At 43.1% G+C, this 15,308-nt stretch overlaps 3 protein-coding genes across 7 annotated transcripts; 2 read left to right on the top strand and 1 right to left on the bottom strand.

The window, feature by feature from the left end:
* Positions 1-366: 366 nt before the first annotated feature.
* LOC113131262 (activator of 90 kDa heat shock protein ATPase homolog 1-like) lies at positions 367-4,641 on the bottom strand. 5 transcript variants are annotated; one of them, XM_026308336.2, is made up of 11 exons: positions 4,540-4,641; positions 3,999-4,093; positions 2,573-2,763; positions 2,312-2,394; positions 2,118-2,235; positions 1,941-2,035; positions 1,458-1,592; positions 1,168-1,305; positions 969-1,070; positions 840-891; positions 367-746 (listed from the first exon to the last, which is right to left on the bottom strand). In XM_026308336.2, the coding sequence occupies exons 1-11, from the start codon at positions 4,582-4,584 to the stop codon at positions 589-591; spliced, it is 1,212 nt and encodes a 403-aa protein (XP_026164121.1). In that variant the 5' UTR covers positions 4,585-4,641; the 3' UTR covers positions 367-588. The 5 variants fall into 5 exon arrangements, with proteins under 5 accessions (XP_026164121.1, XP_026164124.1, XP_026164122.1 ...); XM_026308339.2 differs by lacking the exon at positions 1,458-1,592; XM_026308337.2 differs by lacking the exons at positions 3,999-4,093; positions 4,540-4,641 and adding an exon at positions 3,414-3,632.
* vipas39 (VPS33B interacting protein, apical-basolateral polarity regulator, spe-39 homolog) lies at positions 4,049-9,448 on the top strand. The gene is made up of 19 exons (XM_026308332.1): positions 4,049-4,105; positions 4,424-4,516; positions 5,361-5,466; positions 5,562-5,699; positions 5,779-5,817; positions 5,902-5,966; positions 6,073-6,129; positions 6,805-6,897; positions 6,994-7,027; positions 7,123-7,225; positions 7,338-7,365; positions 7,467-7,540; positions 7,671-7,746; positions 8,100-8,234; positions 8,320-8,361; positions 8,446-8,622; positions 8,718-8,807; positions 8,984-9,088; positions 9,167-9,448. The coding sequence occupies exons 2-19, from the start codon at positions 4,424-4,426 to the stop codon at positions 9,185-9,187; spliced, it is 1,476 nt and encodes a 491-aa protein (XP_026164117.1). The 5' UTR covers positions 4,049-4,105; the 3' UTR covers positions 9,188-9,448.
* A 553-nt stretch (positions 9,449-10,001) lies between these two features.
* On the top strand, positions 10,002-15,288 carry LOC113131189 (probable G-protein coupled receptor 132). Its single transcript, XM_026308187.2, has 2 exons — positions 10,002-10,066; positions 12,334-15,288. Exon 2 carries the CDS (start codon positions 12,373-12,375, stop codon positions 13,447-13,449), a length of 1,077 nt encoding a protein of 358 aa, XP_026163972.1. The 5' UTR covers positions 10,002-10,066; positions 12,334-12,372; the 3' UTR covers positions 13,450-15,288.
* The last annotated feature ends 20 nt before the right edge of the window (positions 15,289-15,308 follow it).

The raw sequence follows: 15,308 nt of genomic DNA on the forward strand, positions 1-15,308 counted from the left end.
ACACCTCATGTTCATTTTGTAAAAAAACAAAAAACAAAAGTCCAGTTGTACCTTTTAGTCACATTTATGTATTTTCATATGAACTGTATGAATGTAAATATGAACCTTTCATGAAAATTCCAAGATGACTGAAGGAATTTAGCTTCAGTTTTCTGGTGTCCAGGTCGGTAAACTGATTAGTTCTGATGACGAGAAAGTTGTGGTCGTGGAAAACAAACCACCTGTGACTCAATTTACTGTTGGACCTGTTGTAAATTGGTACGTATATTTAATATGTTTTAGACTGGTTTGTCTTGATGTATAGAGACAAAAGCAATGAACTGAAAACAACATTCCCTCAGAAAATAAAGTAAAATAAATAAGTGGAAAAAAAAACTTTTCATGTTTCTCAACTCATTTTAAATCTAAAACGCAAATGCAATGGTTCGAGGAGGAGGAGAGGAGAGGAGAGGGGAGGAGGAGAGCAGAGAAGGGGAGGAGGGGAGAAGAGGAGGAGAGGAGGAGGAGAGGAGAGGGGAGGAAAAACCTGCAGTGGAGACTCCTCTCTGTCAGCCTGTCCAAAGAGCTCCAAGATTCATTATCTTAGTCTCAGTATCCAAAAGTCTGTTTAATGGCCTGGAAGTAAAACCGGGTCCAGCCCTCCCTGGTAGAGTCTTCCTCCCCCACAGGGACCCCTTGACACTCCATCCTCAACTCTGTCTCATCTCCTCGGCCCTCCAGGTCCAGCCTAATGGTAGCATAGTGCTCTGACGGAGATTCAACAAACAAAGCTCAGAAATCAGTGTATCCCTGAACAGACTAGTGAAACGCATCATGACATTAAAAACAGGAAAGCTTACTGCTTGGCCATGTCCTGAACCGCCATCTCATCCCAATTCTCTGCTCTGGCATCTGGGGGCGGATCAGCAGTCTGGTTACCATGACGATAAGACACAACCCTACTAGCTTTGGATTCTCTGTGTCCTCACCAGCTCTGTGAACTCTCCGCTGATGTTCCCATCCAACAGTTGGAACCTGCCTCCATGGCGACCATCTACTGCTGCCACCGATCGTGTAAACACCTGCACAAACTACATAGACAGGTAACGGTGTTCAAAAGGTGAGGTCATCATCCAGGTCTGTCCTGGTCTGACCTGATTTTAGCCCATGTCTGGCCTGATTGCGTACCTCCTGGTCAATGAAGGTCCGGTAGAGCTCATCAGCCGATGTCTGAAATGTCTCCTTCAGTTTAAAGCTGCAGGTTGGGATATGAACTCCTGTAGGGCTGGGGGCAGGGTTAAAGCAATGCCTAGGGGTGGAGCTAATCTGCAGGAGAAAACAGGTTGTAATGGAAAAATGAGATTCAGTGATTGATTATTCTTATTGATTATGATTTTTATCATTTCTTACTGTATTCTTCATTCACCAAGGCTCATGTGTTTTTCATAACCATATCTGATGTTTATGTTCTTCCTGACCTGGTACAGTCTGACACTAAGGGACACAGGGTTCTCAAGGATGTTAGTGAGGAGGATCTGGGAGAAAGGTTCCTTAGGACACCAGGTGTGAGGAAGGGACCAGTATAACAGAACAGGCCCAGGATGGAGGGTTAACTGTCCAATGAGAATATAGAGTTTTAGAATACAGCCTTATTAGGGAATCACTTTGTAGAACAACAGGGAAGTACAGACTTAATTATCTGATTATGTCAGTGATTATTTGCATTTACTTTGCATGTCTGTATAAGTAGAGGCCTCAGACTCTGATCGACTGTGGTCTGGTCTGTTCTGCTCCTTGTCAGAAATATATTCAGACCAACAGAGTCAGTCTGCTCTCTCTTTACTGATCATCCAACGGGTTTAGCCACAACAAGGTCAAAGGTCATGTTCAGTCAGCATTAACAAGAACCGAATCCGGATTAGTCAGGATGTGTGAATAGTTTCAGCTAAACTGAACTTTACCTGCGTCTTACTGGTCTTGATCTGGTTTTTCTTTTCTTCACATTGAGGTGGTTTTGGTGCATTGGCAGTGGGCAGGATCATCCCCTGAGTGAACTCTGTGATGTCAGAGGTCAGTCAGGTTAGTACAGGGTTCAAATGCATCCCTGATTGGTTAGTGATGTATTGTGGGTAACAGACCTGATTTGAGCTGCTGGATGTATTTTCCCAGAACCGCCCGGACCTCCTCAGTCCCAGTCCTTCTCATGAGGTCAAGGAGCGGTGTGCTGGGCTGATCTTCACACAGGGATACTGAGATCTGCACAGGAACATGTAATCAATCAATATATTGATCAATATGCTCATCCAGTAACCACACCATCAGTATGACCCACATCAAGGTCGTCCAGTTCGTTCTCGTCCGACAGGTTGGACACTTTAAGTGTCCCTCTGTACTTCACTCCACTGCTGGATGTACCTGTAGACAGGAAGCAGCAAACACTGTGTAACACCTGTGTCATGTCAGCACAGCAGGTTAAACATGGCATCACACAGGTGTTAAAAAAAAAAACACTTTAACATTCATTTGGCAAAAATAAATCCAGCAGGTTGTTTTATGATGTCAGGCTTTAGTGTGAAGACATGGTAGGACTGACCCTGCCAGCTGGCTCCCAGCTGCCACTCATAGAAGAAGATCAGTTTTCCTTTGCGGTTGTTGATCGAAGCTTCTCCATCCAGTTTGTTGATGTCGGTCACCTGGCAAACGCCCTCCGGACCCTCCACCCGAAGCCTGAGGAGCAGCTGACGGAGGCGCTCTGAAGACCAGCCTGAGACGTCACGCTCTGTCCTGGAGAGGAGGAGGAAATGCACTGTAGCATGAAAACACATTAACTGTCAACTTATTATTAAATTGAGTTTTTGAATCCTTTCAAAAATCATTCAACTGTGTTTTTAATGTTTCTGTACTTTTTTTCTCCTTATGCTGTAAAACAAATGTTATTGTGTGTTGTCATTCCCTTTCACGCTGTGTCCCAATTCCAAATAATCAAACAGGTGTGTGCATTTGTGTTGTTTACAGGTGTGTTCCCTCTGCTCACTGCTGGTCTCAAAACTGCTCTTTAAAAATATCTGTGCATGTGCTGAAGCAGCTGCAGAGTCACATAACGCTCCACCACTGAAATGACCCGTCCTAAAATAACTCACCTCGGTCACTATGGGCATTTCTTCTTCTTCTCAGCTCTAAAATTATTGTTTGATTTCAGCACTTTTGTTTATTGGCTCTGCTGCTTGCTGTTTCATAAACTTCCTCTATGGATTTTTTTCTTGCTTTAAAAATATGTTATTGGTGTGTTCACATTGTGTTTATGTTATTTCTAGTTGTTGGGCCCTGACATTTTTCCAACTTAATTACACATTACAGATAACCTTAATACTACCATTGCTACTCATAGTACTATTAATAATAGTAGTAGTAAGGTCAGATAATGATAAACAGACCAGTGCCAGTTGTTGACGTTGGTGGCATCAGCTCTCTCTTCTACAATCCATCGAGGATCTCCTTCTCCCCATTTGGCCATCACTGATCAATAATCACTGATCAATACTGACTAAAGCACAGGGTATTATACTGAATACCTCAGCGTAACTAACTACTGCAGTACTTCTACTGTGACTATGGTGTCTCCTGCAGCAGTGTCCTGACATTCTGAGTTTGTTACTGATCACCAAAACCAATTGCAACTACTTCCTCTGATGACTTTCAAAATAAAAATACAGAAAGTCACTTCCTCTCTCCAAACTACTCCCTCAAACAACGCCAGGCTGCAGCTTTAAACAAAAGAATGCGTCAGTACAAACCATCAGTCTGATCAGTATCTCTGTACACCCTAACCCTATTTATATGTAGCTTCAAATAAACACAACGGACAAAACATTTCCTCTACGCCATAAAACATTCAAATAATAATAATTATTTTGTCCATATGAAGCTTTTTTCATAAAATGTATTGACTTATTGTATTTACGTCAATATTTTAATTTAAATATTACATTAATATGTTTTGTCTGTGTTTGCTTTCGTACTTTACTGCTGTTTTCAGTCCAGTTTCACTGCAATCCCCATCAGCCACCGCGCGAACCGAAACCGTGAAGCCTCCGTCACAGAAGAAGAGCAGCAGCTGCAAGTGAAGGTAAAATTTTTGATCGATTCTGGTCGATTATCAATTTCAAACTCAGAGGTTTCTAATTTATATTAGTTCCTTTAGAGGTTAGACAACACGTTATAGTGGCGTCACTGTCCCCGCCCTTTGTTCGAGTGAAGCAAAGACTTAAATCCGGGTTTAGCATTCTAGCATGCTAGTTAGCTTCCTGCTGCTGTCAGAACACAATACAGGCTGCAGAACACAGAACATAAATGCAAAGAACACACACAGAACACGCATGGAACACAAATACACAGAACACAAACCAAAGAACACACACAGACAGTTTGGATCATGTGTCTCCAGATGATGAAGAGTAAAGCAGATGAGGAAGACTTCTGGCACAGCTCCAAGTGTAAACCTTTCACCTTTGATGATGAAGACGATGAGTTCAGCAAGGTAAGACCTGAACCTGCACACACCTGAATACCTGGATCCAGACTGGACCTGGTCTCAGGTTCCATCATATCTCAGGTGTGAATATGGTCCAGCTTTCAGTCCCTGGTCTTCATCCTTGTTTTAACAGAAACTGCCCTCAGATCAGATCACACGGTGATGAGTTCAGGGAGCCTGGGAAGGATAAGGGTTCACAACAGATACGTAGATTATAGAGTCATCGATTAATTAATTGACAGCATCATTATCATTTCTATCATTGCTTCTGTTTTCCTCACAGTAAACAAACATTGGAAGACATCACTGGAATCTTTTTAAAGACAACAACTGAAGAGTTTTTGTAGGGTCAGTAACTGTCATGATCACATGACAAACCTGGTCACCAAAACAGGATACCTGTATTGATACTATTATAGGAGCACTGACGAATACATGTATGTAGCCCAGTACAACATCACTGACTGAGGCCAATGACAAAACAGAAAGAACAACCAATACTGAAAATTACAGGCACGACAAGTGTATAAGTGTACAGGTGTTCCTTATAAAGTGACCAGGAAAAGTGTCTAATAATGTCCAGAGGTTGAGTCATGGCAACTGGACTTTCAGTTTTTAGGTTGAAACCTTTCGCCACTCATCCAAGTGGCTTCATCAGTCTGAAACGTTTCGACCTAAAAACTGAAAGTCCAGTTGCCATGACTCAACCTCTGGGTAACTTCCCCTGGACAACTGAGAATCTTCACAGACATGTCCATCAATGTGTATTCTACCTAGTAGTTAGTCACTTTGATCCTACAGTTAAGGTGTTTCAGCATACCTGTGTGATGTTGGTGTTCGTGCCCGACAGTTAAAAGAGTCGAAGCAGACGGTGAACAACATCCGCCCCCTGGTGGATGAAGATGAGGATGACGACGATGTAGAGAAGGTCAGCTGGAGCGGAGAGCCAGTTGGGAGTGAGACATCATTGCTTGTCTATTATTAACACCTGCAGAGAATACTGAGCTGTAATTGGCTGCAGGCTGGACACTATACGCTTCTGTGTCCTCAGGTATTTCATGGTCAGTCAGGGAGACAGCAGCGTCCAATCAGAGGACAGACAGAGAGCCCACCCTCCCCAAAAGCAGCACAGACACCCCGGCAATCAGCAGGAGTCTCTCAGGATACTCTCTAAGCGCCCTCTTCAAAGGTGAGACATGAATGATCTTATTGATCATAGAGTGAGTTGATGTGATCACTGACTGATGCTTTAATGTGTTTCCCTGCAGGAAAAACTAGAGGAGGAAACTTCCAGTCCTTCACTGACTGTGAGTCTGACTGAATGAATGAATGGATGAAGGTGTGAAGAAGTGAGTGAATAAAACACTAATGTTGAGATGTTTGCGTTTTAGCGCTCAGTGACTCGTCTGCCAGGCTCTATGCTCCAGAACTCCGCAAACCTAAATCTGAATACAAGGTAAGGACCAGGCTGGTAATCTGATTACAGATGTAATCTGATTAGACATATCTGATGACAGAGTGATAACATGAAATCTGTAGTAATAATGGTTTCATGTTGTCAGGACTTTGTCAGTGATTGGTCGCCTGAGGAGACAGTTCACAGAATGCAGCAAGGAAAGGTGAGAACGTCTGAATGTCTGCCTGCCATGGACCGGTTGTTCTGGTACTGCTAGTGTCTAAATATTTGGGGTGCAGTGGAGCAGTGGTGTCACACTGTGTCCTCCCAGCAGAAGGATTAGCGTCTGAACCCAGGTGGACCCGGGGCCTTTCTGTGTGGAGTCTGCATGTTGTCCCTGTGTCTGTGTGGGTTTTCTCCTCCCACAGTCCAAACACATGCAGGTCAGGATTAGGGTCTGAACCCAGGTGGACCCGGGGCCTTTCTGTGTGGAGTCTGCATGTTGTCCCTGTGTCTGTGTGGGTTTTCTCCTCCACAGTCCAAACACATGCAGGTCAGGATTAGGGTCTGAACCCAGGTGGACCCGGGGCCTTTCTGTGTGGAGTCTGCATGTTGTCCCTGTGTCTGTGTGGGTTTTCTCCTCCCACAGTCCAAACACATGCAGGTTCGGTTGGTTCGAGACTCTAAATTGAATGTGAATGTGAATGTTTATCTGTCTCTGTGTGTCAGCCCTGTGATTGGCTGCTGATTTGTCCAGGAGGGACCTGCCTCTCACCCACTGCATGCTGGGATTGGCTCCAGCCCCCCACCCTGGATAAGTGCAGGATAAGATGATGGATGAACAGATGGTTGCAGTAGTGTGTCGTATCTCAGTGTATTTGTACTGTTTGTGTTTCAGGCCGTGTCTCTGGAGAAGTTTCGATCTCTTCAGGACAAACTTTTCCTGCTCGATTTTGCCGTCAGCGCTAACGATGGAAACGTCATCACTGCTGTAATTTTATTTAAATTCTGATTCATAACATTATCATCAATCAATAGACTTTATAGACTTTATTAATGACTTCATCATATTTTTCTTTTCTTTCAGGTTTTAATTTATTTAAAGAGGACTTTGAGTAAAGGTGAGTCTGTTCATCCTGGTCCAATTACTTCAGACTCTGGATCAGTCAGTCCAGGTCCTGGATCAGTTCTCTATTTTTGTTGTTTTCCTGTCCAGAGGTTTTGTTTCGGGAGCTGCAGTCCAGACAGATGGCTCTGAGACATTTCATCCACTACCTGACTGAAATCAGAGACCAGAGGCTGCTGCTGGAGCTGTTCAGGTCCCTACCCAGACCTGTTTCACCAGTACCTGTATCTGTGTTTGCACCAGCTTTAATCCATGTTAACTTCTGTTTATTCCTGATATTTACATTTGTTTTCTTCCCTCCTCAGAGCTCTGGGCAGGACAGAGGATGTAGCAGTACGTAGTACACAGTATTGGTGCACATCAGTTACTATTACCTGTACACATCAGACTGACTAGAATGTGATGTCATTTTCTGTCTGTTTCCATGACAACAGCTGTTGCAGTACAAAGAACACCTGAGCATCGCAGATGAAAACAAGAGGCGGGACTTCCTAAAAAGCTGCCTCAAGTGAGCAACACCTGCAGGTCTTCATACACCAGACACTGATTGCTGGAAATGATTTATCAGGTTATGAAATTATGTGGTTATGGTTATGAGTTTTACGTTAATTGGTTTATTGTTTACTGTTTGTTTGCAGTCTTCCATTTTCTCCAGAGGACTCAGCTCATGTTCAGGACCACTACACTCTGCTGGAGAGGCAGATCATCATTGAGGTCAGAAACTAAACTGGTTTGAACTGCATTAACTTCATCAGTCCATGATTATTTCTATTATTAATTCATAATCTGATTATTTTTGCATGAACTGTTTGAGATAATGGTTAAAAATTGCTTATCCCATGTTTCCCAGTCCAAGATAACCTCATCAACAGTTTTTAAGTTAAGCCTGCAAATCAATTCAGTGAATTAGCTAGTACCATGATTAATCAATCTAATTCATAAAATGGTAGAAAAAGTTGATGACAGGTTCCACACATCCAAGTTCATCTTTTCTGTTGCTTTTTTATCGTAACTTAAAGTCACAGAACTTGGAGAAGCGAATCTTAAGTGTCCTGTGTTATTGCCAGGCAACAGACCGGCAGGCAGAGCGGGGAGGGAAGGTGGAAATCTTCCAGAAATTTCCCAGAAGAGCTTCGATCCTCAACATGCCACTGATCACAACTCTGTACTACTGCTGCTTCTACCACTACCCTGAGTCTGAGGTCAGGTGTTATTTGTTTACACGTGTTCACACAAACATCTGTGTTTACATATGTGTATTGATTAATGATTGGTGTTCATTTGCAGGGTACTTACTCCAGTCCTTTGAACATCCGTCAGACCTTCAGGGTGCGAACCAGGTTCTTTCTTTTCTTGATGTGTTTGACTCTTTGAACGTGTTAAACACCTGTGACCTTTGACCTCTGACCACAGATTTCAGAGAAGCAGTACTTTGTGACAGCGCTGGCAGCAAGGGCTAAGGTGAAGGCGTGGTTAGATGTGGACGCACTGTTCGCCTGCAGGAACTGGCTTGGATTCACCAGGAAGAAATCACCTCTCAGCTTCCAAAGAGTTGTCGACATCCTGCAGAAAAACTCCGCCCCTATGCAGGTGAGGGGGCGTGACCGACCTGGAATGACACAACACAAGTAATTACAGGTGTTGATGTGCTAACTGATTGACAGCTGTATCACTTTGATTGACAGGTGCTGCAGGAGTATGTGGGTCTGGTCGATGATTCGGACTTAAGGATCAGTTTGGCTCAGAAACACAAATGTCACGACATTGTCATCAACGTGAGACTCATTAATATTTACGTTAATTATGCTCTGCGATTGGGTGATGATTTAAATTCCTTCAACCAATCGGACTCATGGAGGGTGGGGATTAAACCATAGCCAGTCCCATCTGTCCGTTGGGAAACCTGGTACCTGCTTATAGTAATGATGTGATGTGTCTCTGGACCAATCAGACATACCGGGACATGAAGGACCGGCAGCTGTTGCTAGGATACCTGCCGAAGGTGGAGAGAGGATCAGTGGAGGAGAAAAAGATCAATGAGCTGCTCAACAACTTGGTGAGGAAGAGGAGGGTCATCTTCATCATCATCATCATCGTCTTCATGTAATCTGACCTGGTTCTTCTTCTCTTTCAGCAAATCCGGTGGAAGAACTGACAATCCAGTGCCACGCTTCAGTAAAAGTCTTTTATTTTGAAACAAAGTGACAGTTTCCTGTGTGGAAAGACAAGGCTGTCTAGCACGTTGACAGCAGGAACATCCAGTCAGCTCACATCCACTTCCGTCTCATTGGCTGCAGAGAGAAGCTCTTGTTTTGACTCCTTCCTCCTGAAGCATTGAGTGGGCGGGGCTTATTATTGAGTCGCGTCAATATTTCAAACTTTTGACCAATACAAGAATAAAAATATTTAAATGTGACAAGGAGCTGTTTCTGTTTCTAAGCAACAGGGAGCAGGAAGTGGGAAAGGAGAGAAGGAGAAGGAGGTGTGAGGGAAATTTATACCTTGACAGACAAATGTCTGCGACGTCCCTCTGTTAATTCAACAGACTTTTAACACGGCTCTGTAGTCACAAGGAAGCAGACGGAAAGTCAGAGAGACGCTAATTATATTATTTTTGCCATCCTCCCGGTATGGTCTACATGTGAGTGACTGATGTGTAAATTAATGCTGATGCAACTGATACAAAAGCTGATCATTTTCTGCGCTCGTGGTCAATCGGTACTGACCCGTTCTGTATGTTCTGTTGTGACTCTGTTGCCTATTAAATTTTTCATCCTTTGACCTGAGATTTGCCTCCAAGTATTTTTTCCACGACAGAGGTTTTAGAGAAACTTATTTTTAGACGCCTGCGATCGATCGATGAGATTATTGGTTATCATGTGTTCCGTATCAGGTCAGACGCTGATGAATAAATGATGCTCACAGACGTTTGCGTGCTGTTACGTGACCTGCCATCCTCGTGTCTGCTGGATGTCACGTCACTTCTTTCCTCTTCAGCGCGAGGATACACACTCGGGCGGTGCGCGAGCTCCAGGTGAGTTTGACCTTTAATCTGAAAGACAAATACTGGCTGTAGAAAATTACTGCAGAATTACTGTTACACACGTTCGAGTATTCAGTTCGTGTACTACTTATACTACTGTACTGTGTCGTATCAGTAAAACTACTATTAACCCGCGTGACTCCGTAGTAACAGTCACTGTGGCTCACCGAACCAGACATTTTTTAACAATAGCTAATCAATTAGTTTTATCAGTATTGATCTGTTGTCAGAAGAAACAATACCTAACTACTAATGCTACAATATTAGTTCTGGAATATTACTTCTACTACTATATCTTTTAGTACTATAAGATATCTTAATTAAAATATATTTCTGGTCATAGTCATTACATTAATCTTATAATATTACATCCTTATAGTAGTCAAATAACTCTTACTGTCCTTTGTAATATTATTAATGTCATTAAAGTGATACTCATGTCACCGTTATACATAAATTATTACTACAGTTTAACATACCTCATTTTATCTCTAATAATAAAACAAAAATAGTGGAAAATGGCTTAAAATACAAAATATTTTATTATCACCATTAGTTTCAATAGTAATTAACATTTAATATGTTACACATAATAGTGATATATACCACCGCTATTGAAGTCAAAGAAATATTTTTTTCTCGTTTCTATAACAGACTGTTGAACAGCATCAGTCTGTGCCGTGACAAGGAGAAACAAAATTACACATTAATTGGCTGACTTCAAATTTGACCTCATTAGTGATCAATAAGATTCAGCTGGATCTCTTTAAATCTGTCACCATCATAATCAATGTTACGGCTAAAGAGGGCCACAATAAATAAATGCGAGCATGTGATTGGACACCATTATGATCAGAAGGAGGTCACACTAATCAGCCAATCAGAGTTCAGCTGCTCTGATTTCAGCTCTTATTTCCAGCAGAAACAGCTGTGCATGTTTAGTTCGACGTGAAATGTTCATGAAATATTCATTTGTGAAGCACAAAGAAAAAACAGGGAGCATGATGCCAGTTTAGTATGAAAGGGCTGGTTTTGAAAAACCACTGGCAGGTCTTATTGTGAAGCTGGGTCAGTACTCTGAGTCTGACTCTCAGCCCCGTGCTCCATCCACCATACAACCCAGGAAAACACAAACCTGGTCCCAGGTCAACAGTCTCAGCCAGGCTTCAGTACCATGATGAACTACGACAACACATGAATTTATGTCCCGAGATGACAGACAACACGTTAACGCACAACCTGAACTGCTACCAGCATGAAAAAACCAGCATCCAAGTATACTTGAAGTACTAGAAGTACTCATTATGACTTTACCACTGGACAGCTTTTGTGATTTCTGTTGATTATGTGGTGTGTTATTAACAACACAAAGACTTTGACAAGTAGCACATGGTCAGTTTGTCTGCAAAATAACAAAACACAAAAGATGCAACATCCATACCAAATAAATCCTGAAGAATAAGGTCAAAACTACAGATCATAAGATACCATTGAAACATAAGATACTGTGTTTGACTATTACGCGCTCTATTTTGATATTTGCATATTTATTGTTAAAGCTGTCAATGGGAACTAGTGAACTTTTGCTGTGGTGTTAATACACATTATTATTAAACTAACAGTTGTACACATGATAAAAACTAAACCACTAGTATGAAGCAGTGGCCACGTCAGTTCTTATGTCTAAATTTAAAACAATGGAAATCAAATGTTTTTCCGGCGACTCATTTGTTCCTTTAAAATGTCTCGGTGACTTACAGCGACTGAGACGAAGAAAAGGTCAATTAAAGGTCAAAACAGCTGGTGGTGAATTTGCAGATTGTTGAATGAAGAGCATTGACACTGCAGCAGTGAAGCTCAGTTTAACACAAGTTCTTCTGTTTTTCTTCATCTGAAGAAGATACTTAATTTATTTGCTTATCTCCCTGCAGAAATGTAAGTGCCTAAACCCTGAAAACACGTTTCTCAAAATTGTTATGGTGTCGGGGCTTTCCTGTCAGACAGGAAATGCTGAGTGTTTCTCAGAAGTGAAAGTTTGCTTCAGCCTTTGACTGATATGAAATATAAAATTAATGAATCTGATATTTGATCACATCTGATTCCTGCTGCTGATTCACATGCTTTTATTTTCAAAACAGCACAAAGTGAACTGAAGTCGGTGCACACCTGAAAATGTGCTAACGCAGAGTTGATCATGGAAATACAATCTAACTTCTGTTGTTTATTGTTTCCTGAGATCTGTGTTTGTGTCCCTGCAGACAAACTGGCCTTGATTGTAATTGGTCCTTGCTGACATCATGCACGAGTTGCCGATAACTCAAACTGTTTCTTTGATGACCAATGAGAGTTCAGTATTGTGCGAGCCTCCATACGACGATGGTCGCCTGCTGCTGGTGCTGCTATACAGCGTGGTGCTTGTTGTTGGCCTGCCTGCTAACCTGCTGACCGTCTACCTCACCTGGCTGCAGGTTTGCAGGAAGAATGTGCTGGGCATTTACCTGTGGAGCCTGTCGCTCTGTGACCTGACCTACCTGTTCACGCTGCCTGCTTGGGCGTACTACGTCAGCCGAGGTCACCTGTGGCCATGGAGTTCAGCCGCCTGCAAGCTGACAGGCTACATCTTTTTCAACAACATGTATATCAGCATTTTCCTGCTCTGCTGCATCTCCTGCGACCGCTACATCGCTGTGGTTTACAGCGTGGAGTCCCGTGGTCTGCGGCGGCAGCGACATGCTGTCCTCATCGCCCTCACCATTGTACTGCTGGTTGCCATAGGCCATGTCCCTGTCTTTACTATGAGGGAGGGCGATCCTGCCAGAGCTGATCGCCGCTGCTTTGAGCCGAGTCAGGGCAGCACAACAGTGACGGGCTTCAACTACGCCCGCTTCGTGGTTGGCTTCCTGTTCCCACTGCTCTTGCTGGTAGTGACGAACCGCGGCATCCTGGCCAACGTGCAGCACAGCTCAGGGCTGAGGTATGAGCAAAAGCAGCGTGTTCGCAGGCTGGCAGTGGCGGTGGTGGTCCTATTCCTGGTCTGCTTCGCTCCATATCACCTGCTTCTGCTGGTCAGGGCCGTCATGTTCCGCTTCCCTCAGGACGGCACCTGCCTGTTCGAGAAGATCACCTACACCCCCTATACCATCTCCCTCGGCCTGTCCACCATCAACAGCGCCATAAACCCCATCCTCTATGTCCTGTCCAGCGACAACATCCGTAAGGAGCTGTGCCGGGGACTGACGCAGGTTTGCAATCAAGCACACCGGAGAAATCGGTCTGACAGCAGCCAGAACAAAATCCAGCCCACCAAGAACTTAGATCAGGTTGTAGTGACTGAACCTGAGATGCAACAAGGAGGAACCCTATCAGGGACCTGACCGGATGTCTGTTGAACCCTGCTGAACTCTACTGGTGTCTACTGGTCACTGAGGGACTCTGCTTGTCTGTTTTGGTCTGTGCTAATCTCTGCTGGACTCTGCACTGATTGAGTGTCTTGGTGTCTCGAGTTTGGAGACAGAGGAGACATCATGGAGTCGTTCATACCGAAAGTATCAGGACTGAGACCAGGAACAGGACCGCCTAAAGGCTGTTCTTGGGGACATTAGAACAGATACTGAGACTTCAGGACTTGGATCAGGAAGCCAGACTGTTGATTTTGCAGAAAAACTGAAGCTGCTTGTTTTTAAATCGAAAACAGTTTTTTGCTGTTGTCGTTTTTCTTCTGGTTACACATATAAATATTTCAACTAGACCAAAAACTAAATGTCCCGATGCACATCTGAGAGTTAAATCCACCTGGAGTAGATCACCATAGTAACAGGAGCATATCTCCATGGTAACAGCAAATGTTTACAGTTGGGTTTAGTTTAACGAAAAGTCACCAACGTTAAAATAACAGACACCGCTTTGACGTCCCTTGGAAATTGCTGTTTTCTCGTTTTTAGTGAAAAGGCTGTTGGTGAAAGATGCTTAGATTCAACTCTGCTTCCTGTTTCAGGAAGATGAACAAACTTCACAGCGCAGCAACAGGCAGATTCCGCATGCACCCATTATATCCAGATCACCACAACCACCAGTCTCAGCTTTGTATGGTTAGGGTCATAACAGACTGAGCTCACCTTAACACGTTGACACGTATTAGAATAAAACAATAAGTCACTGATTTTAATTGTAGTTGTGAGTGAACACCCCATTGTGTAGAACAACACCTGGTGTGTCATCACACTCACCTGGGCCCAGCTCTTATAGTCCAGTGTGAAGTTTGAATGTGAGCTTCATATCACGGGACAGAAGCAGAGGTTGACATCTGCATTTCAGTGTGAACAGTGAAAAATGTGAGCAAAAGCTCACATCTTCAAAATGCTGCATGTTACAAAACAGATTGTCAAAAACCAGTCCAAAATATCAGAATCCCCCTCCCCGACATTTGCCACATGAATTAACTGAGGTACGTTGTTACAGAATATAAAGTTTGTACTTTTTATGTAGTTTCTCTACTTTATTGCACATTTTGTCTCCATCATATTTGTAAAGGCTTCTGAAACATGCAGAGCCAGGTCTGCAGACACTAGTGTCTTTTTCTCCCCATCACCAGTCTATGACCTGATTCCTGCTCTGCTCTGATTGGCTGAGTCGCAAACAGGCCACGCCCCCAATTAATTATTGCTGACCCTGTCAGACACGACTAATGGCTTAATAAATCTTTAAGATGTGACCCAAAAAAAAATGCTCTGAATTAAATATGCCAAAAACACTGCAGACTGGTGGAGCTCCCCGTCCTCACTGTTGAGGTCAAAATGACATCACAGTGATGTCACCACCTTCTACATTTCATTCACCTAATTTTTCTCACATCCTATTGATTTATTGCTTTTGTTTAGTGCAGATGCTCAAGAGCTATAATGAAGTTTGTTGGAAAAGGAAGAAAAACTGAAATCACAAAAATGATCTTTTAAATTGTAAGACGGACAAGAAATAAGAATGAAGAGAACCATCACCTCTGCAGATTGTGGTTTACCTGTCCAGGTGTTCCCGCCGCCTCAGACATACAGAGATTTTCTTCAGTTTTTTTTTTTTTTTTTTTATTCAGTTTGTGTTTGGCTGCTATCAGTTTTATAATTACAAAGATTCTTCAACTGGTGATTCTGGAAGAAACAGAGCAGTAGTGTTCAGGTGTGACCCCTCACTTGACTCTACCTGATCTGAGGTCAGAGATTGGGGGGTAGGAAGGAGGGGG

Source organism: Mastacembelus armatus, unplaced genomic scaffold (genome assembly GCF_900324485.2).
Source record: "Mastacembelus armatus unplaced genomic scaffold, fMasArm1.2, whole genome shotgun sequence".
NCBI classification, from domain to species: Eukaryota; Metazoa; Chordata; class Actinopteri; order Synbranchiformes; family Mastacembelidae; genus Mastacembelus; species Mastacembelus armatus.